Genomic DNA, 27,253 nt, shown 5'->3' with positions numbered 1-27,253 from the left:
ATACAACAAGAGGTGGGATCAGGCAGGCTACCCACTCATGATATAATGATGACCACATATAGCCCACAGCATATCCACCACAACACCTGCATAATAGACTTATGGAAGAAAAGCATGCTAAAGGGGGAGACAGCTTCTGCAGTGGTTTGTTTGTGTTGGTGGCGACGATGAGGAAACATCTGATCAACAACAAAAAAAACAACACAAAAGCAAATCTCTCATTTGACCAAATCATGCCTGCAGCTGTTAAACACCGCATTGAATGCTTTCGCTATCTCTCTTCTTTTCTTTCTCCCACATGCGCGCGCCTGCACACGCGCTCGCGTCCCCACGCAGCCGGGCGCGCACACGCAAACCTGCTCACCAATGCACTGCACAGGACAGGAGCCCCTGACAGTGCCCGTGCCTGCCACTGATCGCTGCCTGGCGTCTCCACAGCTCCGCTGGATGTTTGCGCAGAGGACACCTGCCTCCGCCGGTGACTGCACCGATCCGCGCGGCACAATCCAGCTCGTTTCAGCCTCTCAACTTTTGACCGATTTTCTTGCGGACACCTGTTCCAAGACTGTATTTGATTAGGGTGAAAAAAACGCTGTAGAGCCAGGCGTTTGACTACCAACTTGGGGCTTGATGGCACTGTTATTTTTTGACAGGTCTGGAAAGTTGCGCTGCGTCAAGGAGCATGGTCGCAAACTTTAAAAGCTTATAATAATCGAGAGACAGTTTTTAGAATGAATGCAAGTGAGTCACCACTTGCGTGAGAGGCGCACGGAGCTCCGGGGCTCTCCAGGTACTGAAAAGGAAAGGCGACACGGAGGAAGTCGTGATCTAAGCGGCGGATTGCGCCACGGAGGACGGAGGGAACGGACCGATGAGTCAACATGGGTAAGTAAGTGGAGTACTGTTATATTTTGAAACGATTGCCGCCAGAGGATGGGGAGCCCATGGATCTGCAAATCATCTATATTATTATCTGAGCGCACTCGTGGTCTTTACAATAACAGTATAGGGTTGATTGTTCTCCACTGGCGCATCTGTTAGTGTGATGGTCAGATACCTTTCGCGGCTTATTTCTGCACGGCAAGCTGACATCTCCAGTGTTAAAGAATCAGAATCCCCCCTCCTTATTTTTTTTTTTTTCATTTAAGACCGACATCAGCACTGAGAGGGTTTCCTTCTCTATTCATGAATTTTAAAAACACAAATAGCCTACTGCTGGCGGGAGTGTTGGTGCTTCTGAATATCAAGGCGAGGAGATAATGCTCTCACCTTCATGATTTAGGAGCGATGTAGCCCAAATCTGAATCAGTTGACTTGGGTTTAGGTTCCAATGCAAATGAGTTGAAGCTAAATACATCTCTCAGATAAAGTCCTTGGTATTGAAGCTGCAAGGACAAGTTTATTCTGACTTTAAATGGTCAAAATTTGGTGAGATGTGTCTGTCTTTTGTGTCCTCCCCCTCGCCTCCTTCCCGTTTTCCCCCTGAAAGCTCTGACATGTTTTGACTCCGTCCTATTTCTTCTACCTCCCCCCTTCTCCTGACAGCTCTGTGCACCTACAATCTCATCCCACACTGCCTTTCACCTCCTCCATTTTACTGGCTGTGGGTGCTCCAAACCCACACTTCTCTTCAGTGTTTCAGGAGCTATGCGTCCCTGTCAATATTAGACCTTCTTTGTGTGTGTGTGTGTGTGTGTGTGTGTGGGGGGGGGGGGGGGGTGCACAAACGAACTGTAGGTGTCCAGAATTGTCAGTGAATATGCGTTGAAAGGATGTCGACGTTCAAGCAGTCTGGAGCTGTTTTAATAGAAAGCCTCACGATGTTTCATGTCCTCTCTTTCTGTGCAACTTTGTCAGATGTTCTTGAATATCTCAGTAAAGTACTATTATTCAGACGTAGGCACGCGCGAGCGCGCGCACAGTGCATGTTTGATAGGCGGCTAGGTGCAGAGAGAGCCGTTTGAGTTGTTCTTAAACTGCACCACTGTGATTCATTTTGTTTGTCTTGCCTTGTCACTTGTTGGATTTATGCTGCTGTTTTGTTTAATTTTTTTGTTTTATTTTTATTCCCAAAATTACTGAAAAGCTGAGACAGGCTGGGGGGATGCATGCTGCCCACACATCTGTGCGGAATTGTGGCATTTTCCCAAGTAATGAGCAGCTTAGTGCAACTAATGAGCACATGCTATTACTGATTTAATTATGTCACCACAATGACTATAAGCCAAAATAAGTGTTTGCTTTTATTAGGATATCAACATTTCTGACTGAAGCTCTCAATGTCATCTTCATCCATTGTCCTTGTTTTCCTCATTCAGGGACAGGTTAAGAGCCAAAGTAAAGATTTCACTGCCTTCAGGGCTGAAGTTTGGTTGTCTAAATCATCCACACAGAAGGGTGGAACCAGGTTTGGCAATGTTTGAAGCAAGTAAGTTACATCTGTTAGAGTAGTCTAACTGTGAATAATGCCCTTCAAATCTAACACACACAATTCACAACACCAAAATGCTTCATTTATAATTATATCAAACAACAGCTGGATCTAGAGAATGTTTGGGATTTTTACTTGATAAATGACTTAAATGATCATCACAATTGTTGCCAAAAAAATGCTCAGTTGGTTGATAATTCATTTAAATTGACTAATCATTTCAAGACTCACATCAAGTAATGTAATATTATTATTTCAGAATGATAGGTACGAAAAGATACAATACAACTTTAAACTTTAAAGAAATTCATTTTGTATTGTTGTACAGTTGCGTTCAAGTTATGTACACCAAGACTGAACATACAGCTACACATATTACACTTTTTGTAAATATAAAAAACACATAATCAAACAAAGAATCATCACAGTTATACACATTATATTATATCCATTGGATCCAAGTTAGCAGTACACTGATTTTACTTTAGCAACAGTATAGACTGTATTTAAATGGAGGGACTCTATATTTGAGGGCAGAAGTTGGTATTCTCCATTTAAAACATGAGGAGTCAGAAGAGATATTGTTAGCAAGTCTGAGCATGCTCTTGTTGTTGAGTTGCTTGAAAAGAGAGTGCAACAGGTTGGCCAATAATATTTGCAGAAATTGGGATATTTGGACTGATTAGTTTTTAAAATTCACAGATAGGCGGCTGAGCCAGGCCATACTGCAGTACAGCATGACGCTCTGAATCACAGAAAAATGATCTGGCTACTGGCTCCAAAAGATCTGCGTCTACGAATTAAGTACACATGCTGCTGTATCTGGATCAAATCCATGATAGGGTGGCAATTGCCAGGTGTTTTTATGAAGAGACTTACATTGTGAATTGTCACTGGAGGTAGCTGACAATCAGGAGGAAGGCTAAAAATAATTTTCTGTCTTATTAATTTTGATGGTAAGAGTGTTTGTTTCCACACCATTCAATTAGTCAATCAACATCACATTGGTACAATCTATGGTTGTAGATAAACTGAAAAGGATCCTGGGATTTACCTATTGCTTTGCTGAGATGTTGGACCATACTATTTTCTAATGAATTCATAATTAACAGATGTAAGCGCTACTGGCCTAATGTAAGGACGACATACTTTTGACTAACAAGCAAACAAACACTGATACATTTGTGGCCTAAGCTGTTAAATTTATATTCAGCGCTGCCTCCCACAACAACAAAACTGCGAACCACACTAAGAAGCAATGTTTTCAGCCGACAGAAAGAAAAAGCAGAGGAAAGTGATGCAGGAGTCATTGTGAACAACACAGGTGCCCGATGGTGCGAGTGAACACACTCATCTGCTGTTGTAGAACTGCTTAAGTAAGAGCAACAGGGCAATTACGCTCAAATAACCTTCAATTTATTCAATAATCCATCCATTTCCTAGAGCAGACAGAGACAGTAATTGGTCCAGGGAGCACATTTCTTGAAAACATAAGCTGGATTTCATTTTTTTAAGTAACCTGTGGACACAGTTTTTCCCTTCCACGTATTCAAGCTTTTAATAGCGCAGATAATTAGAAGAGTGTTATTCACAGTTTTGCCATTGGCATAAAACTACTAACTTTTCCTGAAGCTTTGAGACCATTATGCAGTCTTAGACAGGAGGATCTAGTTTCTCAGCTCTGTAAATTCATTATCACACACTGCAAAGTTTTAATTGGATCAAATAAATACCCTTAACTGAAAGACAAGATCTTGCCATCCTACAGATTAAAGCAGTAACGGAAAATGTTGCTCTCTACTGGTTGGGTTTACAGTGTCCTCAGAGCCACACTGTGTATGATAAAGAAAAAACCTGCAATAAAATAAAATAGCTTTTAAAATAGCTGAAGCCATCAATAAGGATTATTAACAGTTCCTATGAGGCACTTTGCAGCAGTTTAGTAACATTCACTTCACCACTACCCACATACGCCATCAAACCGTTACAGCACAGCCTATCACATTGAACTCTTTTCACTGTACCTGTATAGGTCATTCATTTGGTGTGTGTGTGGTGGGGGGGAGGGGCATGCTGGACTATTTTGAATGGCAACCCTTCTTCCAAGTTTGTATTTCTACTTCATTCTGTGTTTTTCTTGAAATTCCAAAATAACTGTGAAAGACTTCACGAAAACAATGTGTCCTGCACATTGAAGTCATGCAGTGAAATATGGGCAGAGGCACAAAGCTGAGAACAAAGTCTGGCAGTAAGCATTGGGAGCTGAGCCTGCACACCAATAAAACAAACAAAAAACAAGTAGACTCTGCTACAAGAGTCACATGCTAATGTGTTGTATTTTGTACGTCACTGAAGCATACTACAGCCTACCTTTGGTTGACATGGTTTTGTACATTTCATGATGCTTGTTCATATTTTGTCCAAACGACAAAAAAGATCATTTGTCAGGGCCTTCCAAAACAACATATATGTGCTTTCTGAACTGCCAACTCTGCCTAAACCAAATATAGCCACACCTAAAACTAATTGGTTATGCTTGCGGAAAGCTGTTGGGTCTGTAACACAAAAATTAAAGACTAAATAACCAACAATCAAAGTTAAGAAGTTAAGTTTTATTTATTTAGGTTGACACTCAAAAATGTAGGTAATCTGCTTTATCAGGACTGCGTGGGTGTGGTTTGATTAGACTGAGAGTGGCATAAGCAAACAACCCTACAACTGTCGTCATGTTTCACCTGAAATGTTGCTAAATCCTAATTGGTGCATTACCTTTTTCCAGCAGAGCCCCGTCCACTTCAAAAGCACAATACAGAAATCTCCTATGTGAAATAACCTTTTACGGTTCTAACCTCAACTGTTCTAAACCAATCTATTCTAGCAGAAAAATGTGAGTCTGTGCAGCAGCCCATAGTTCATAACGTGAAGCTGATTTGAAATGAGGTCTTCAGGGCCTTTTAACAAATGACCATTTCTTTCATATTTATGATGAGGACAGCATCTTTGGGTATAGTAAGAAGTCCCAGAAGGGACATGGAGAAAAATGTAAATAGGAAAGGGGGTCGGGGATGAGGGGGGGGCTATTTCTGCGTTCTCTCACACTAGTTTAAACACGCATGTTCTTCCAGGGAATACCTGGGAAACAGAAAAATAAGCACCAACAACAGTAACATGTTTGGAAAGCACCTTTAATATTGTCAATAAGTTTCACATAAGGAAACATATTTGGATATATAATCTGTGCAGTTCTTGCCAAATATGTTTTTTTATTAAGTTACCATTTGTGCAGATGGTGCTTTTATTCTAACGGATTTATGTCAGATTTTTCTTTCCCTCTATAATATGTTCCTCCACATCCCTTCCAGGGCCTTCCCCGGAACGGAAGTGGAGCCAGTGTAAAGGCTAGTGAAAATGATGAACATACTGTGACAACTTCCATACATAAAGTATACTATAGTTCAGTGGTCGGCAATAGGCGGCTCGCGGGCCAGAACCGGCCCGTCAGCAATAATATCTGGCCCACGGCCAGATTGCTTTGACAGCAGAAAAATAAAAAAATTGATAGCGGCTGATGCTGAAATAGATCTCAGTCATGACAGCTACAGTTACTCATGCAATCACATCCTCTTAAGTGATTGTACCTTCAAAATAAAAGCGCGAGAATGTTTTTGCAACAATGCTTTATGTCGAGTTTATTGAGAGCTTTTACTTTGAAGAGTTCTAAAGGACATTCAAAAGAGACTCTGGCTTTCTTGCCACACCTCTGAAAAAGCCGTCAGTAAACGTGTGATTGGATTGGATCCCCTGAATTTCCTCAGGGAAATGAAAATAAACGTCCATTGTGAGCATGTGCAAATGTGTCCTTATAATCAATTTGTTTAACAAGGGTGAAAAAAAGATATCTGCAGTTAGTTGGAATTGATCTTACAACCTTCCTAATGGGAGTCCCGCACAGTGCTGACAGAACTACACGTATACAAGGAATATAAATAAATAATGAAATAATTTGAATATGTTCTGGCCCGCCATGTAATGGCATAAAAAAATTTGGCCTTATGCCAGACTTATTTGCAGACCCCAGCTATAGTTGAATTCTCAAAGTAAAAATAACCAGTTACAACATATACAGCAGAAATAATTAAATAGACTCTGAAGCACATTGGAATTGACTATTCACTGGCAATAAGTGCTGAATTCTGATTAACAATACATATTGCTTTTCACACTGCTGAATGCGTCTGACCTTTACTGATTACCAGTACCACACACAAACTCATCATCCACGTCAACTCCTCAGCCTTAACAACAGGCTCGCTTCGGTTTGTGCTGATCCTTTGACATCAGCACTCATATCGATCAATGCAGCTCTCTGCACAGATTTCTAAACCAATAACTTGTGTGCGTGTGTTTATGTAGGTCCATAGGAAAGGCAGAGTCAGTAAAGTTCCTTATATGTGTGATACTCCAGGCCTGTGAAGACTTCTGAGTCTAGATGTTAAGCACTGTGGGTGTCAAGGTTGAAGACTTTCAGTGACATAGATGATTTATTGGGTGCAACTATTAGGGAAGCAAACTATCTGCCTCAATGCAGTCCACTGCTGTATGAGGCAGACTGTATGATTTTTAAAATAAAATGTGTTCCTTCTGATTTGGTTCATCATATGGTCCTATCTATGATGTCCTTGTACTTTTATCATTTTTAATGAAAACACCATTAGGGTTTGTGTATCTTTACAGCCAAGGAATTAAGCTACTGCCAATGACTAATAAAGATAAGGAGCACAGTAAAAATCAGATCAGATATCAAGGCAAAAATAAAATCTGTACACCATTTCATAACTTTAATTATCTATTGATCAGGCACGAACATCCTGTCAGATCAAAACATTGCAGCAATATATAATTAAAGTTTTAATGTGAATATAAAGCAGTGTGCAGATAACAGTTTTGCCATGACATTGCTTAAGTACAAGAGTGTGTATGTTGTTTTTCTTGTTATTAAAATAGTAGGCTACACAAAAATGCTTCAACAGATGTATGATTACTGGATATTTATAAGGCTCATAGTGACTGAAATATCTGGCTAGAGAAAGCTGTAGGCAACAGACCAGAATGGTTTGGCTGAAGCTGCTCTAGAAAAGTCCATCCAACATCCGTTGTGGAATAAGGCTGCCTTGTTCCACAACGGGAAGCTTTTGGTGCCACATAAAACCTGCTGGTATAAAGGTGTCGACATTCAAAATAACCAATTAGCATTTTTAAGGTTTCCCTCCTTGCAAAGTGGTTTTTAAAGATGCACTGTAGTGCTTTTTATGAAACAACTGTGTTTGTTCTGTCTTTTGTTGTTTGTTTAACATTTGTTGTGCTGCTTCACATAAAAAGTTAGTTCACATAAAAGTCAGTTAGAGCAGTAGTTTAAATGTTAATACATTAGTATCAACAAAAAATAGATCACTTTGATAACTGATTCATTGATTATTAATTGATTATTTATTGTTATTGTATTAAAAAGATGCCAACACAGTGACAATATACATTTATCCTCAGCAGTTCTGATAAATGTATATTGTCACTGTGTTGTAAATTGAATATCTCAAGTTCAAAACAAGCTATTTTAACATGGCACCTGTTTTGTCATGTTTTCTGACATTTTAGAGTGAACAATTAAAAATCATTATATTAATTATGAAAATTATCATCAGTTGTAGCCAGTTGTTTAACGTCTCGTAATCAGAAGCGTGCTTTACTGAGAAAAGATATTTACAGTTAAAATACAAAATTATGTAGGCTAAAATACCTGTATATATGGATGTTGCCATATATACATACAATATACATACAATCATGAAGCGTAAGATTTGGAAGGTACATAACTAATCGTCAGTCTTTTTTTCTCACTGTTTTAAAGAAAATAAAATACAATTCCTGCTGTTTGTCGAAATTTCTATGATTGCTCTAAAGTCTAAACTCAACCTATAACAACACTGTATCTTAATACACTATATTATTAAAACATTCCCAGTCACATTGTAACTGGAAACTTCTCCAGATGTCTTCTGTGAGGTTTTAATTATTTTATTTATCTTTCTCCTGCAGCTGTTCTTCAGACCTGCAAGCTGCTAGTGTCACTATGTCTAACATAATTATGATAGTCCTAGCTTTCCTCCTACTACTGTTAGTTGATTTCAACGTTAGGATTCATTCAATTATCAAACATTTAATTTGCATGGTTTTTGACTGAAAAGGTATTTATCCATTTTATTTGATTAACACTAGCTCAAAGCTCTTTAGCAAAGCCTCACTGTTACTATCTTTACCTACAGTTTAATACTGGGGCATTCATTTAGAACTGCAAACAAACACAATTAGGGATACGTGTCCGGTTATACTGTGTGGTTACCTCAAGTTAATCCACAGCTGCCAGCCAATCAGAATTAAGAATTTAAAGTGGCCATGGCACAATGAGCATGATAAACACGTCAATCAATAGACATGGCGACTAGCAAGGCTGCACTGCACTTACAGTGACAAGATGATGTATATTAAAGGCATTTTCTCTTGTGGATAAATAAGAATTCTATATACCGTATGTTGCTCATCCCATTGATCTGGTAATGCTTAGATTAGCAAATCAATACACCTGATCATGGCATTAGGTATTTAAGTGGTGATAATTTAGACCTTTCTCTTTTTCCTATAAAAGGGGCCGGCAGGCAAAGCTAGAGCAATCTGTCTGTCTTCATTCCCCTCTTTCACTGTTATGGTTGAGAAGGTCATGAACTCACTAGCCTCAGTTACTACATCCCTCACAAATCCAGCCAGAATAACTGAGCTAACAAAATTGAGTGCTCGTTTCATTTAAATATTTAATGGATGCTACCCCATTTAAGCTGTATTTTTCCAGTACTGGTGTGATATTAACCAGCCATACTCTATTTTTATATATGTTTTGTTCCTGTTGAGTGTGAAATTCGGACTGGCTGCGTCTCCCCTGCTTGTATGTGTAACTCCAGTAGTAGTAAAATAAGCTTTTATCATAAATCCGCTGTTTTATACTGCTTCATGCTTTTGCTGTGAGTGGAAATTACAGCTGACTCCAATGTTCAAATTAATGGGTGTAAAATAATGGGTTTTAAGTGTGTAAAAGGTACTTCATTTCAATATTGTAATGCCAGTGTGTCCAATTAATCACTGTTGCATGATGGGCCCCGTGACTGGTAATATGTCACATGCCCTGAAAGTATTTTTAATTTTATGTGCCTTAAATCTGAGTGAACACACTCAATAATGTAATATATCACACATGCTGTAGTGCCATAGAATTTCGCTGGCCTAAGCTCGATCGCACATCACACACTTTAAAACCCTTGGCTCCAGTGTCAGAGAGGAAGACAGTCGGGGACGGCTGGAAGGTGGGTTGGAGGAAATTACATATCCATATCTGAAGCTTAAAGTTCTGTGTGTGTGTGTGTGTGTGTGTGTGTGTGTGTGTGTGTGTGTGTGTGTGTGTGTTTGTGGGAGTGGGGGCATAATACACAATCAAGAGTATAGTATAGTTTATAAAGTCTTAAGTAGAAGAAAAGGAAAAGAAATGTAGCATCATGCATTCAATAAATCCATATCTAATATGTTAATCATACATTTCTGCCAGTATACAACCTTGAAAAGAAACCCTTCCTTTAAAGTGTATAACTGTGGTACAGTAGACCATTTAATAAGAAATAGTAGATATATTTTGTTTTCTTGCGCACTTCTCATTTCTTTGAAGTGCCACAGCGTGAGGCCTTAGCACTGTTGGCCAACCCACTTGGGCACTCTGGGTAATAGCCTTTGCATCAGTGCTCAGAGCACCATGCATTCAAATGAAATATCAACTTGTCGCACCGCCAAGGAAGACGACAGCTGACTCTGTTGGGCCTGCCAGAATCCACTCTGTCCTCAGGGGGGGAGGCAGGCTCACTTTAATGGGATTTCACAAAGGTTGGAAACATGTCTATAGGTGAGATAATTGGGTAAAAGATATATTATACAACTTATATAATAATTTAACTTTGTACATTTACACAACATGTTTTGTACATTTGCAAGCCCTTTTTAGTTGACATTTAGTGTTAACATTTGAGTAGTTGTGCCCAGAGGGGCTCTGGAGCAGAGAGCCTGTTCCTTAATTGATATTTATGAGCTGCAATTGCATCTTTATCAGAGTTAAATTGTGTTGATGCTTCATTTGTTGCACACGATAAAAGAAAAAGCAATTAGCTGTAGTTTGCTTTGAGGCACAACTGCTCATCTTGTTCTTCTCTAAGAGCACTGCTCCACTGGCTGAAATGCTATACACAGGGTTGGGGTGTAACGGATTACATGTACCAAAAAAAGTAACTGTATTCCGTTACAGTACAGAGAATAAAGACGTAATCAGATTACAGGTATATTTTAAAAAATGCTAGCAGCACAGCTAACCGACCGAGCTAACTAGCCACAGATAGAGGCAGATAGGCTACAGTTAGCAGTTTAGCAAAACGTTTAGCTAATTATATCCATCAAGAAACTCTGTAAATCATCTCAGTACTGGATTCCCTGTTGTTCTCTGAGGCTGTGTTCAGTTCTGTACATGCCGTGTTCACTAGAAGGGTGCTGAGCGAGGTTTCGTTGCCCGCTCACCCGGTGCCTTTGTGGTTCACAATCAGGTGCTGCACCCTGCCTTCACTCCCTGCTGGGTCCCCCGCCCCTGGCCTGAAAACCTCCAGTGCTTGAGTAAAGGTGTAAACACCTTTATACAGTCTATGGTAAACACAAACACTCTCCCAGTGCTCCGAGCTCTCAGTACGGGCAGAGTGAGCTAATTTGAGTGGTTGCACAGTTAACTGAGCTAATAACAGCAGCTAGGAAGCTGTTAACTATCTTCAGCTACAAGTAAAGCTATCTCTCCATCAGGAAACTCTGTGAATCACAGAGTTGAGGCAGAGCAGCCGGGGGACATAAGAGAGAAAACTAAAAAAATATATTTTCTCCATATTTCTAATCTAGCTCCATCAAATTTGATCCAGTTTAACCAAAATCAGTGACAAAAATTTAGTTTTTGTATAGTATTCAATGGGGCGCAAAATGAATACAACATGTGCAGAAGGAGTCATCAAAATTTTAAAATGGTTTTCCAAATGACAAACTCTTATATGTCATCAAGAATACCTAATCCAAAAGTAACAAAAAGTAATCAGATTATATTACTTTTATTTTGTTGTACTTGGATTACGTTACTGATTACATTTTTAAACAAGTAATAAATAATTGTACCAGATTACATTTTTAAAGTAACCCTCCCAACCCTGGCTATATACTGGGTTTTACCAACAAGAATTATAATTTGAATCAACTTGAAATCAACGTTTTACTGTTACAAAATGTATTTTGCCACAATCTAAATCAAATAAAAGGGGAACGATTTTACACACAGACAACAGTCTGTTTACAGATCTTAAGGAGTACTACTACATGTGTGAAAAAGGTTGTTTAAAGCCTTTTGTGGCTCCAGATGGGGCTGCCTCAACTTGCCTCAAGTGCTGTCACTTGAGTCAGCATCATCTGGGGCTGAAGACTACAAGTTTGAAAATGAACATATCTGGAGGAGTAGAGTTAAAAATAATTGAGTTTACCAAACCCCTGCAGCCCGCTCCTCATCTCTGCTTGAGGCTAGCGACTTAAGGCTACATTAGCCACTACAAGCACAACACAGTCAACAACAGAGACATTTTTACTTTCTAATATAATATTTAAGCTTTCTAACAATAGTGTAAATTGTAACTGAACCAATTGTACTGGTGTATGTTAATGTATGCATGTGCATGAAATCTTTGTGCTTGTCTGTGTATTCCTTCGGGGATAGAAGTGGATGGAGGCATTATGTTTTCGGGTTGTCTGTCTGTCCATCCGTCTGTTCGTCAGTTCCATTCTCGTGAATGTGATATCTAACACCTTGAGGGATTTTCTTTTCAGTTTAACACAAATGTCCACTGATTACACTTTGGTTGTCAAGGTCAAGGTCACTGTGACCTCACAGGCCATAACTCTGAAATTGATGACCATATTTCATAATTGGTCGGAAAATGTGTGACTGTGACCTCAAAATGACTTGGCAAACATTTTCTGGCAGTAATTATGACATTTCACACATATGTTCAATGGGATACAATGATGGAGTCACAAATTTTTTTCTCAAAAGGTCAAAGTTCAACTTCCCTGTGACATCATAATGTCCTAGAAAAAATGCTTTTTTGGCCATTATCAAACACCATAACTCAGAGACAGAAAGCGAGATTGTGACCATATTTCACAGTTGGTTAGTGGTCATAGTGAACTTAAAATAGTTTTTTAGCCGTAATTTAAGAATAAATTGGCAATTTTGACTAGAACGACACAATAAATAAACAATAACTAACACAGTACAAGATGTACTCCATCTCGTTACTTCTGCCTTCCACTTCCTGCCTGTCTGAAATTTGATCGTCAACGGAATAAAATGACAACGTACTGGAGCACGCCTAGCTAATCGTGATCCTGTGAGTGATTTTCACCTACAGCTCATAGAGAGGCTTCGCATCTCTTAAATGTCAGGGCGGTAAATCTAGTTATTTCATGAGAACATGATGTACTGTATTTGGATTTCTTATTCATCCTCCTTTTTTATTAGCATCATAACAGAGACCGTGTTTATCATAAAGCTGTGTTTAACTCCACGCTGCCTTTGAAGTGTCATTGGTGCCTCACTGCCAACTCTCACAAGTCACTTTACAAATGAGGTCTTAAAGCAGCAGTAGGGAATTCTTTTAAAAATAACTTTTTTGTCATATTTGCTAAAACTGTCACTATATTCTGACAGTAGTACATGAGACAGATAATCTGTAAAAATAAATAAAATTAAAATATATATAAATCCGGTTCCACTGGCTCCTCTTAGTGCTCCTAATGCCATTTGGGACACAGAAGGTTTTGCATTGTATGTTCAGTTGTTAACGACATGGCATATTTCCCATGGATGTGGCTATTGTGGCTCTATGGCTTGTGCACCTCACACTTGCCACCTCCCTTGTGGCAATTCGGGGAAACAAGGACTCTTGCAAATCAACTCATGTCGGTACAATTATATGAGACTCCAGCTTTCCAAAAAAACATAATTTATACAGGAATCATTTCACTTGTCTCTCTGACCAAAAGTTAAAACACAAACTATCAGCCTGGAATGTCCATTATCACTAACTACATAGGGATCTACATCTGAGTCAACTTGTGTGAGGGTTGACTTCCGTTGTTGTTGAACTGTCTTGTAGGAGAACTGAAAAAGATTAATTCAATGGCTGATTATCCTGTTGACTATTACGATGATTTTTCCACCGATGAAAGTAATTGCAGTGGTATAACTACAACAAATTAATTTGCACACTTATCGGCATGTAGACCCCAAAATCAGGGGTGGGTAGTAACGCGTTACATGCAAGGTTTGGTTGTCCTACTAATGTAACTCAAATCCAGTAAGGGTAAACTATGCCACTGGTGGCGGTTTTGGAAAGCAGCCTGCGTCACCCTTTCACAAACCAGCAGAAATACCTTCACTTTCCAGTAATGGTGTATTAATATGTCCATTGGGTACTGTACATCCCAAGAAAGATGATCATTGATTATAGATTATTATATATAAATAGAACTCTCATTGCACAGAGCATGGCTTTCTTTTGATGGAAAATATTTATTTTTCTCTAATTTTGCATTGGCTAGTTTAACATTCATTGCTATTTGTTTTAAAGCAATGCCCATCGGCGAATTTATTAAATAGAATGTTGCCAGTGAAACTGACCTTGGTTTGTGTTATTTATTTAGGAAACAATATTTTTTAAGAAGCGATGTCCTCTATATATAGGCTTCTTTCAATGGGTTGCTCGCGCGCTATTGCCACAATAACTCTTTATGTTGTAAAGATCGTGTTCATAGATGCGTTGGGAATAATCATATTGTATTGAGTTCATGAGCCACTGCAGAAGGCAAATCATATTCAGCACCCTTCATATAAAAGCAAGTGGTTTGGTTGGCTACATGTCCATAACAAGATAGCAACATATCCAGGCAACAATAGCAGGCTAGGCAGCTAGAAAGTATGGTATTTTAAAGTTATTTTATCGATATTGTAACTTTTGTGTGCAAGTGGCCCCGGATTTGTATTCCTATGGCAAGTCTCAGACTTTTTCTGTCACGTGCGTGTGTCAAGTAAAAGCCCCCCAACTCCAGCAAAAGTGGATTTCATTTTCAATGATTAACAACATGGGCAATTAAAATAAAACAAAAGATTCAGGTTAGCGAAACAGCCTTGCTCGCATTAGAACCCTTCTTTTGTTTATACCACCACATGTATCACATTCATGCAACTTTAGGTCTGCTCAACATCCATGTCCCCCTACAGTGGCCCCAGGGGGGCCACCCCCCAGTTTGACAACCACTGCACAATGGAGTTAGCCATAATGGCCATTCTAGGCAGCTACTGTCTTGTTTACTAATCGGTCAGACTAAGAGACAAGCCTTTGAAAAAAATCAGAAGTCAGAATCATTTGGAAAGCTGTAGGCTTGCACAGCTTGCCCTGATATACGTTGTTTCCCCAAATCTCTAGTGCAAGGCTAGTGTAACCGACACAGCCACTATAGCCACATGGCTACATCATCTGATGCATGAAAAGAAGAGGAAAACCTGAGTGATGCCTGTGCAGAATACCACATTTAATCACATTTAATGACTGGATAATCAATCTGAACTAAAGTGAAAGTCTCTCTTCCTTCTGCTCTGCAAAGGCTCCCTCAGGATGTCCAGTGGGTTTTTATTACTCTTCTGTAGTTATAGTGGTATGACATAGTGAGGTTTCCCCTGAGGGGTTCACAACAGACCCTTCTAAATGCTCAAATGGGATTATCGTTTAGGGAAAACTGATGACGGTGTATAGTGCCGTGGATGCTTGGCCAGTTCAGGGAGTACCTAATGGAGGTGATGGAAGTGGCGGTGCATCTATTGCTTGGAGGACTCGAGGGATTTATTTATAGCACACATTTGCACATAGCGGGCATCTTCTCTGATTCTCATGTACTCACTATCAAAAGACCTTCCTTATGCTGCTCTACTTTGCATTTGCTTGCATTCTGGCATATTCATGAAAAAACAGAAATAGTTTGTTTCTCTATGTGTTATTATGTTTGATTGAATATCAGGTTATTGGTCAGCAGGAAATCTCAGAACTATTAACAGTAACACACATATTAACAGTATTTGAGCATTTCTGACATTTTACTGCTACCAAACTACTATACTTACTTGAAAGATAATAATCTGTGTCTATCACTGCATTTAATGTAATGCTGATCCAGATGAGCATAAATCATTTCTTGACATGTTGTATCAAATTAAAAATAGTTAAAACAAATGTATTGGCTTGGGCAACTTTGACAGAGGTATGAGCTCTTTACTTAAACTTAAAAATGGGATACTACATGCAACTTCCATCTATACATTTCCAATAAATATAAACTGTAACCCCCAAACCAAGTTATATGTGAAACTGTGAATTTGGCCAACTGTTTCATCCAAAATCATTGCAGCATGGAAGAAATACCAGTAGCATGGGCTGCTACACACGGTGTACACATTTTAAAACAAAACATGAAATTCAGTCACCTGTAAAATATAACTTAAAAAATGGTAATAATTTTATTTTGTGCTTGATCTTTATTGGTAATTTTATGGCCTGCCTGTATTTAAGTAAAGCTAACTGACACTTGTGATGAATGCAGAACATGTTGGAAAGTGCATGTTTGTTACCTATTTTAGCATGAAATTGCCATAGTGCTGTGTGACACTCCCCAAGTTGTTGTGTAATGGTGCATAATAATGTTCTCTGCATACTACAAAGTGGTCCAGGCAATGGAGTGAAATTTCCGCATTTTTTTTTTTACAGCTTTCAACAACAGGTTTGCACACAGAAATGACAAGTGATTTTCTATACATAAAAATACTTCTGTCCTGTCCTATTAAAGTTACATATTGATTTACAAGAGGCACACAACAACACAACACTTAACATGACACAACACTTAATTTACTGTTCATTTACAGCTTAGAGAATATAACGTGACTACAATGAACATGATGTGCAAATTCGCAAATTTGCATAATCAAATTATTCAGTTTTCTGTCATTATTAAAATCTGCCTCTGTCTGTCTTTAATGTAGGTTGTCTGTCTTTTCATACAGTTTTGCTATAAATCTCTCCAAATATGTATGTATACAGAGTTGCACCTTCTACCAGTAATGTGATGCATTTGTGTTTTTTGTATTCATGTCATTCACTTGCTGTCATTTTATAAACCCTGTACAAAGTCAAACAGCAACTTCTTATGCCTGCCTTGTACTTCTGTTTGTGTGAGGACCAATTTGAGTATTACTCCTTGAGAGTGAGTACATTTTCAGAATGTGAGGACATTTTGTCCTGTCCCTACTATTTTTAGGGTTAAGACTTTTTTTAATGGCTGAGGTTAGTATAAGGTTTTGGATTAGGTTAAGGCTAGGATAGCGGTTTTAGGGTTGTGTATGTGGTAGTGATGGCTACAGTAAGGAGCCAGGGAATGCATTAATAAGTGTAGTAGAACAAATCTGTGTGTGTGTGTGTTTGTGTGTGTGTAGTAGTAGTCAACTTTTTTTTTAAGTACAATTAAGTGGGCAGCTAACATCAGGTCATCTATTTATAAGAAATATTTAAGTATGCACAAATGAAATACTAATGTTAAACATGAGGAATATAATTTCCCTTGTTCTGTCAATATGTGCTTTTTGATTATCCATTTGTAAGAGAAGTGATAGTTGCAAAGCAAACATGAGAGAAGACGTGCCTAAGGGGAAGTAAAAGTACATTTGAAAGCAGCGGTGTCCTCAGATATGAATAAGCTTTAGTTGAAGCATTACTCATAGTGAAACCAGATGAGAGCCATCGGTCAGTGATGTGTCCCTTGACATATAGTGCAGTCAGAATGTATTAGGACAGTGATAAATCTTTTAATGTGTTGGCTTTGTATTATAGGATCTAGAATTTGAAATCAACCAAGACAATGAGGTTAATAGTGTCAACTGTTCCCTTGCAGTGGCCTTGTTTTGGGGTTACACAATAATTTCATAAAAAAGTTAAATGAGGACAGTTCTACTCATGAACCTTAAACCAAAGCAGGAATTCTGAACAATGTGAAAAAAAACACATTATTTCCAACTTAGCTATGAGTATGATAAACATGCTGATAAACTGATTACATGCCTTTACTTCAAGCTGACTTGATTACAGTAATAAACTTTTTGAGAGAGACTTCAGCTCATACAAAACTCTGCAGCTCGGCTATTAACCAAACCAAGAGGAGAAAGCACATTAGTCCAGTTTTAGCTGCTCTGCACTGGCTTTCTGTAACATTTGGAATTGATTGTCCTCCTCCTTATGTACAAATAAGCCCTTAATGAGCAAGGATTGAGCTACATTGTTACTCCCTTGTGAACTATTTCTCTTTAACATCACTGTGATCATCTGCTGCTGGTTTGTTGGAGGTTCCTAGCAACAGCCAAAAGAAAATCTGGGATGCACACGACCTATAGATATCAGGGAAGCCAGCTCGCTAAATATTTTTAAAAGAAAGCTAAAAACGTAGCTCTTAGCCTTTAAGTAGCTATGACTTTCCTGATATAGGCTCTACACTTGACAAACACAAATGCTGTATTTTACCTGCTTGTATGCATTCTGTTGTAAGACCTGATTTTATGTCCATTCTATGTATATTTTATGCTCATTCTGTGTCTATTTTCATGTGAAACACTCAGAGCATGTCATTTCATTATTGTAAAGCACTTTCAGCTGCATTTCTTGAGGTAGATGGCTGCCCACCCTGAGTCTAGGTTCTGCTAGAGGTTTCTGCCTGTTAAAAGGGAGTTTTTCCTTGCCACTGTTGCCAAGTGCTTGGTCATATTGGGAACTGTTGAGTCTCTGTAAAAATTATTACGGTCTATTATGGTCTAGACCTTCTGCCTACTTGTCAACTGACTGATGTAGCTGAGTTGATAATGATGCACTGTTATACATTTGTTAGGTAACCTAAGGTCGAGATTATCTTGTTTCATTACAGACAGACTGCTTGGCTCTTTGTTAGAAGTGTTGCATGTTGCTTAAATGACACACAACGTGACTTGATTTGAACCAAAAATCAATAGACTCTTCACACATGTAAAAAGGGGTGAAAAATAACCATGTTTGGACACTTTATGAATCTCTGTAGTTTTAGGAAGGATGAATATCCCCGGACAATAAGTATTCTAGATTTTAGCATTTTGCAGGGAAACACAGAAAGATATGTCATCTGGTATTATGTTACAAGACACGGACATATTTTACAAGCACGGACCAGGTAAAGCAACAGTGAACCCTCCAATGCAGATGTCATTTGGTACCATGCTGGTTTTGATCGTTTGATAGGCTACATCATTAACAAGCCAGCAGGTGGTGCACCTGCTGCTTTAAAAACGGAATGGCGAGTGGAAATATCCTCAAAAAAGACAAGTCCTTTCGGCCAGTTTGTAAAAAATATTGCTGATGGATAAAGTCAGCAGAGCAGACACACAGGTAGAGAGAGACAGGAAGAGGCGAGGCAAGCTGGTGTGTTTGCAGTAAGGGACTTGAGGTGTAAGTGTGTGTGAGTGAGTGTGGGGAAAAGAGAAGTTCGAGGCAGGTGCCAGGTGGTAATAATTTCTGCGGGAATTAAAACATTCTTTCACTGGGCGGTATAGTGTGAAAATATAAAGACGTTTTTTGCCGGGGTACAATCACAATGCCGGCTGAACATTGATATCTATCGGCACAACACTGCGCTATATAAATAAAATGGAATTTAATTGAATACAAATAAAGGTTATTATTATTAGTCAGGTTAACATGAATGTGCTTACATTAGGTGACAGATTTAGACAGTCCAGAATATTTCACTCTGTCCATGAAAACAAAAACCTTTATTACCTTGCCATTGTGTTGAGGATCATTGTTCAGCTGCATTGTCCTGCAATTGTAGTACTATGTATAAAAAGGTGCCATGAGTCCGAGACTGTTCACACAGTATAAGCACCCTCAAACACCCTTAAAGCAATTAGTTTTAAAGTGCTCTTTGGAGATTGTCACTAGCAAACTGCAGTTGTTCAATGACCAGGTTTATAGGCTAAGCATTACAATATATGACTGTGTCATCAGTACTTAAATGTGACACAATGTAATTTTCAGTGAACAGGACAGGACCAAAAATAGGAAGTCATCGATAAAGTAAGGACCACTGGTACTCATTTACCTAAACCTAAAGGAGAAAATTAACTAAATAAACTAAAAAATCTGTGTAACAGTAAAGGTCCTAGAATCTTGACCCTAAATGTATTTTAGGACTATGGCACTGCCTTGACCTCAGTTTCCTTTTGTATTAAACACAGACATTCCAGTGGAAGGAGGTTATTGAAAATGTCCAAATTGGAGAAAGGTCTAGCTTGTCTAGGAAAAAAGGAGATGAGTGTTGACAACTCTGCAGGGAGAGTAAGAAATATCAGAGCATATCTCACTGTGAAGTCAAAAAGATCCCTGATTTTTATTTTTAAAACGGACATCTGAGTTTTCACTTTGTCAATCAACATAGGGGGTCACAGGGGTCTTGCAAATAGTGTCAAATTTTCAAAAATGAATCTTGAGGGCATTTGGCATCCTAAGAAAACAGTACCTTCACATGATCAGCTCCTCAGAGTTCTTTGTGTTGTTGTATAATTAAACACTGATTCTCTAAGTATCTCAACCTTTAACAGATGTGTAGAATGTTTGTCGAGATGTTCATTATGCTTGAGAAGTCTATATTCAGAACAGCTGCTTTAAGAATGAGTAAAGGAATTGAAGAAACCAGGACACAATTTTTATGCTACCTTTATTATGCCATTTGATGATGTCATAGAGTTTTTCACCTAGTTTTCCCAATGATACAGTTCAGCTCATGTGGTACTATTTACAGATAACTTTGAATGACTTCTGGCATGGTAAATATGCAGGAAAAGTTGTGAATCCTTTTTGTTTGGCAGAGGATGCTGAGATTTTGATTTGTCCACGGATTGTAAATAGCATCTAAAAATGTGACTTGATCTTCAGCACATTCCTTAAATTTCTCTCTTTTCTCTCTCTCTCTATCTTTTCTGCTCTTATAGGTCCATTGTTGTGTGATGGACGGCTGACACACCTCCTCTTTCCTCTACTCCTCCTTTTGCGGGCTCCCCTGTTGTTTAGTTTTGGTGAGCGCACCTGTCCCAACAGCTGCCGATGTGAGGGGAAAACTGTCCATTGTGATTCAGCTGGCTTCTTGGATGTCCCAGAAAATGTCTCAGTAGGATGCCAGGGCCTCTCCCTGCGCTACAATGAACTGCACACCCTGTTACCATATCAATTTGCTCACCTCAGTCAGCTTCTGTGGATATACTTGGACCACAATCAGATTTCAGCTGTTGACAGTCGAGCATTCCAGGGGGTCCGAAGGCTTAAAGAGCTAATACTGAGCTCCAACAGGATCACATCCCTGCACAATTCAACATTCCATGGAATTCCCAATCTTCGCAGTCTGGACTTGTCCTACAACAAATTGGAAATTCTGCAGCCAGGTCAATTCCATGGCTTACGAAAACTACAAAACCTACACCTACGGTCAAATGGTCTATCCAACATCCCAATTCGTGCATTCCTAGAGTGCCGAAGTTTAGAATTTCTGGATTTGGGCTACAATCGAATCAAGGCTCTTACCCGCACCACCTTTTTGGGGCTACAGAAACTGATGGAGTTGCATCTGGAACACAACCAGTTCTCACGAATCAACTTTTTTCTGTTTCCCCGCTTAGCCAACCTGAGATCACTCTATCTGCAGTGGAACCGCATTAGGGTGGTCAACCAGGGCCTTCCATGGACTTGGTATACACTGCAGAAACTTGATCTGTCTGGAAATGAAATCCAGACCCTGGACCCAGCGGTGTTTCATTGCTTGCCTAACCTTCAAGTTCTAAACCTGGAATCCAACAAACTGTCCAATGTGTCTCAGGAAGCAGTGTCTGCATGGATCTCACTGACCTCCATCAGCCTTGCTGGGAATATGTGGGATTGTGGAACTGGCATATGCCCACTTGTGGCTTGGTTGAGGAATTTTCGGGGTAGCAAAGACACCACTATGATATGCAGCAGCCCAAAGTATTTACAGGGAGAAAAAATTATGGAAGCCACAAGGAACCATGGTATTTGTGAGGAAACTGATTACATTCTGACTGAAACACCCTCACCGATGTCAGAGCTAATTTCTGAAGCCACAGCTGAACCGACCTTTGCCCCTACTAGTGGCTCTCCACCTATGCCACCAACCAGCACCTTTGGTCCTCTCCCACCATTCAGACCTCGACCTATTCCTAACCCTACCTTTCCAGGGCATATGAGCAAGGACCCAAGAGACTCAGTTTCCCGCACTCGACCCACTCTCATACCACCCCCTGAGATAGAGCACATGACTCTGCACAAAGTGGTGGTGGGAAGTGTGGCACTCTTCTTCTCCATGTCCCTACTCTTGACAATTATCTATGTGTTGTGGCGGCGCTATCCAGGTGCAACCAGGTTGCTGCAGCAGCGATCCATGGTGGGGCGAAAGCGTCGCAAAAAGAGTCCAGAGCCTGAGCAGAACCTGAGCTCCCAGCTCCAAGAGTATTACATGAGCTACAACCCTGCTGCCACACCAGAGGCACTGGAGGTGCTAGGCAATGGCACTGGTTCCTGCACTTGCACAATTTCTGGCTCCAGGGAGTGTGAGGTATGATTCATCGCATCAGCCAAAAAATAAAAACTCAAAATCAAAATACAAAGGCTCAACAGAGAGGTAAATCCTTTATCACGTATGCCCTATAAAAAGACACTGTTGAATCACAATTAGGCACCCTTGACTCTTCGTTCATAACACGCTTGACTTCAAATGTTAGATGTCTCCAATTATTCAGGTTATACTTTTAAAACCTTAAAGTGGGAAATGGAAAACAACTAATCTGATCCATTGGAAGCAATCTACAACATGGGTTCAGAGGACCACTTTATTACAAAAACAAAAATAACCCTGCAAAATTGTGTTCTTTGAAGTGTGAAGAGTGTAGCTTGAATACTGGATTGCAGAACAGCAATTAATCTTTGTATTATTTGCTATCTAAATTTTATTGTAAAAGCTACACATTTGTTAATGCTCTTCATAGTATATCAACTTTAAAAAGACCATGAATAATTGGATACTGTACTATTTTGCAGGCACCACTCCATCAGCATGGCATGGTTCATTGTTGTAAGGCGTGTGTGTGTGTGTGTGTGGTAGGGTTGAGGGAGGTCCAGGGATGGAGGTGCGGATACACTAGTATATTTATGTGTGTTTACAGAACATATTTCTCTGGGAATGTTTATTTTATATTACTAATGCTAACTTCCAAATTGCCATAGTTCACTTCATGCAAAATCCATGGTGCGTTGGTATTGATCGTTATTTGACAATTTTGCGATCCCATGGCAAAGTGAGAGCAGTTGTTTGTTAATGTGTTCATTCCAAGGTTGCACATTTTAGGTTATAGGTGACAAGGATTTGTGATCTGCATGGCCTCATGTATGGATGTGCCTTTCATTGTTAACCTGAGTTTCTCTGGAACAGTGCACAACTTCCCCAGTTGTGTTTAGATTTATGGTAATCTGCACAGAGGCGAGGCACTACTGTAATCCCAGAGTTTATGAAGAAATGTCTTTCATTTGGATCCCTCTGCTGTGATAATGAATATATATATATATATATATATATTTTTTTTTTATATATATATATATTTATAAATGGGAAATATTTATAAGAAAAAAACATAATTTTAATTATTTTAAAATTAAGGAGTCCTTGCGGTTGTGATTGGGTCCTGTATTTACTGAATACCCTGTGCCGTATAATGTAGTAATGGAGTCTTACTTTTCTAAATGCTATATATTGTACAAAGAGAATATTATTGCTACTGTTCCTCATTGGAATTTTTCCTGTACTCTAGTCAGAAAAATGTTTGTAAAAGTATATGACTAGGATACTTGATTACATACAGGATACATTTTTTCTTGTAGGATTAGTCAGATTAGTCAGCTTTATTGTAAATAAATATAAAGCAAGTCGAGCAAGTCAGTCCACTCTGTATAAGTCATAAATCTCTTCTCATAGCTTTTACCTTTTTACTTCGACTGTGAAATAGTTCTCAAGCTACTAATTTATTTTATTTCATCTTTCCTCGTGCCATATGTTCAGATGGGAAGCTTGAGAGTTACAATACAGCAAGTTTACTTACACGATAAGCCCTGACATCGAGTTCTATTGGAATCATTCTGATTGTGGTGCATTATGAAGATCTGTGGCTTCACAATGCCCAACTGAAAGAAGATGTACAGTTTGTTTTATCCACGCTCACTGATACATTAAACTGCAATTTGTTCTCACAATCTGTCTGCATATGATTTAATAAGGCTGCAGTTAACAGAGATGGGGACTCGTTTGACAACCTTTAAAATGCTTGTTTTGTAAATGGCGTTCTGATTGGTCAGGGGCTACGGTATGCTAACTTGCTTCTTTGGAAAGTACTACAATAACTGGAATCCAGTAACATATTTTCTGAACTTACCTTTTAGTTCAACTTCCCCACTTACTTTTCTTCAAGCAATCTCTGTTTTAGTACCACCGAGCAACTGGATCGCTGTAGCAGACAGGTTGAGAAGCGCTTCTGAAGATAAATCAACTTAAAATTATAACTAAAAAGATAATAAAGAAATTAACTCTGATCTCCTCCCGCCAGCAAATGTCTTAGCATCAGAGCAGAATCCATTGCGACTGCAGGTGTTTATTTGTCCAAAAGCTCTGATGTGACCCCAGGCTCTCTCCTCCAGAGCTCCCCAGCACTCAGTAGCTGTCTGTCGGCGAGCAGATGCTCTGTCCCTTCGCTCTACTCGGTCCTGTCCACTTTTAATTTAAATGTACTGCTCTATACACAAAAGTGCAGTAACATGTAGTTTGCAAACACTTATATAAGTGTTGATAATAAGGTGCTTTTTACCAGCAATATTCCCTTTACAAGGTAGCAATAAAATATTTCTTGTAAATCTCAACTTAAACATTAATGTAATCAAATCAAATATAAAACCAAAGCTATTTGCCACTGCCAGGGCATTACCTTTTATCATCATTACCATTAAAAGTCCAGAGCCACGATCAAAACATCATAACAGGCACACTTCTGAGCAAAAGGATAACACATATAAATCTGTTTTCTTGCTTTTGTTTCTGAACTGGTATCAGCAGAAACATTTTTCTTTTATCAGGGAGCAGCATAAACAGTCTATGTTCAGTAGCAAATGTCCCTGTTAGAGTGAGGTCAAGTGTTCGAGCACAAGGCAAAGTGACAAGCAGGCACGTTCCCATGAAACTGTCGCGGTTGTGCTCGTCTCACGCACACGCCTCCCAGCTGACAAAGCTGAATTTACTTGAACTTTTTGTATGCGATGTGTTGCACAAATCATTGGAAGAGAGACTGAGCCTCACAGTTTGTGAGTTTTACTAATCAGCATGCAGTGTGTAGCTATCCACTTTGCTATGGCATTTAATAGTTCACTTGTCTTGCTTTATTTATCTTCTTCTCCCACACGCCGCTGTAGTCTGCCGAAGCCTCCCTCCACTGCTTGTTTGGGTGGGTGCTTTGCAGGCTGATCAACATCCTGCCCCTCCTGTGACCCATGGTTTGACTGAGCCAGTGAGCTACAGACTTTCAAAATAATAATAAAAACTGCGTTAACGTGCGATAAAATTATTGTCGGTGTTAATTAATTAATGCTTAATGCGATAATAACTACTGGGACTTGGGTAAAAAAAATCTCAAGCATGGCACAAAATTGATATTGTGATTATTTATATTGAAAATTATTCTGTAGTTAGCTGCTTTGTGGGATGTTTAAAAAACATAATGTCCGATGTATTTTTAAAGAAAATAAATACATTAGTCATGTTCCAAACCTGACATGTATGTATAATCATTTTAAAGCTGCTGCCATGCTCTATGCTAAATATAATTTAGAATGTCATAAAAACATATTCACATTATGACATGCTGATTTATTTTGGGTCCTAAAAACAGCCCCAGAAAAGGTTGAGAGAACCAGGCTTAGGCAGAGGTATGTACAGTCCTGTGTCAGCTGTGTTAGTCATACATTTGGCACCAATGGGCAGCTTGACTGCAGTTTGCCACAAAACAAAAACAGTGTTCTAATTCCCTTTTCTAACGCTGCAAGTATTTCTGTAGCAATCAGTGTCAGTGTATTGTCTCTCTCCACATAGCCTAATCCAGATCTCTTCATCTGAAGCTCTCCTTTTCAACATCACTGATAGATGTCTACAGTAGTTTGTTGGGGGGTGGGGGGTTTACATCAATTGACAAGCTGCCGTAAGCCTGGTTTAGTTTGATGAAAGTGCCATCTTGCTGGCTGGCACATCTGGCTGCGCCTTTTATCATGGGTCTGTGCAGCGCCAGCAATCCCTGTGGATGGCAATGTGGAAGAACAAGAGCCAACACAACACAATTACCCTGCTGTGGTTAGGACTCAGTGAGGTATTGTCAAGACTGGCACAGAACTGTGTGCCGAAAGGAAACAGTTCACTGTCTCTTCTACTTAGGTCCTAAAGGTTTTGGTGCTGGAAACTCCAAACTTAAAAGCCCCACAAATCTAGACAGGTGTTATCAGTCACTCTGGCTGATTATTTTATGTTCAGGTTCAAGGTGGATGCAGCCATTCTGTGAGTGCACTGAGATCACCAAAATACATTCACAAATACCACATTGCATCATCTTGTACAGAAAGTAATTGTTAGCAGTTGAAAGGGAAATTCAGTTCAGGTCATCTTGAGTGGGATTTCATGGGGATTTCTGATAGCTACAATATCTCCTACCTGGAAAAAAGAACTACAAAAGTGTTAACAAATGACTACAAAGCCACCAGCTCTGGCAAATCCATACAATCAGCTAATTAAAAGGAGGCAGCCCAAGTGGGGTACTGACTTTTGCAGGAGCATGATGTACATACGTGTGTGCGCACACACACACGCACTAGCATTAATTTACCATTTCTGTCTCCACCACTCATATATTCTTCAATTGCTAACATTGAAATATCTTAAGGTTTCTTACATAAAGATACAAAAAGATAAATACACCTTGCACCTATAAACAAATGTACTTCTCAAACAGTTGGTTCAAACTTATCTTTATCTTGTAGGGCTTAACAATTCATTATTTTAATATTGAATTTTAAGAGAGTGCAATTTTCAAACTGCCAGCGCAGCAATTGTAAATGTAACTTAATTTACAATACCTTAACAATAGGTGTGGAGTTAAAGGTTGATTCAAATAAGAACCGAGATTCTTGCCTTCTACTATTTCAAATCAGGCCAAAGAAGTAAAGAGCTGCCTGCTCTGCCAGCTGCCTGCTCTCATTGGCTAGATGTGGATGTCGAGTCAGCCGACTCCTCCAGATATTTGGCATACTAGATATCTGGCAGACGTTGGCGATGTGGCAGGAATGTGTCGGGATGCCATTGTGATGCGTCGTTGTGTACTTCACAAATAACGACTGGCGACCGCCGATCAACCGCTGATTTACTCCCGACTACAGCCTGACGGTCGCC

The 27,253-nt window shown here is 39.3% G+C and overlaps 1 protein-coding gene across 1 annotated transcript in view; it reads left to right on the top strand.

The window, feature by feature from the left end:
• The first annotated feature begins 379 nt into the window (after positions 1-379).
• Positions 380-27,253, top strand: part of lrrtm4l1 (leucine rich repeat transmembrane neuronal 4 like 1) — a 78,417-nt gene continuing 51,543 nt past the window's right edge. Inside the window, exons 1-2 of the mRNA XM_038734640.1 lie at positions 380-885; positions 20,709-22,339. Coding sequence (XP_038590568.1) covers positions 882-885; positions 20,709-22,339 — 1,635 coding nt within the window. The 5' untranslated portion in view covers positions 380-881. The remainder of the gene's footprint in view (positions 886-20,708; positions 22,340-27,253) is intronic.

This window comes from Micropterus salmoides, unplaced genomic scaffold, assembly GCF_014851395.1.
Source record: "Micropterus salmoides isolate LMB-PRFRI ecotype aquatic unplaced genomic scaffold, ASM1485139v1 Ms_hic_scaffold_20, whole genome shotgun sequence".
In the NCBI taxonomy this organism is placed as follows: Eukaryota; Metazoa; Chordata; class Actinopteri; order Centrarchiformes; family Centrarchidae; genus Micropterus; species Micropterus salmoides.
Note: the sequence above shows the minus strand (reverse complement) of the source record. Positions and strands in the feature narration are given on the sequence as shown.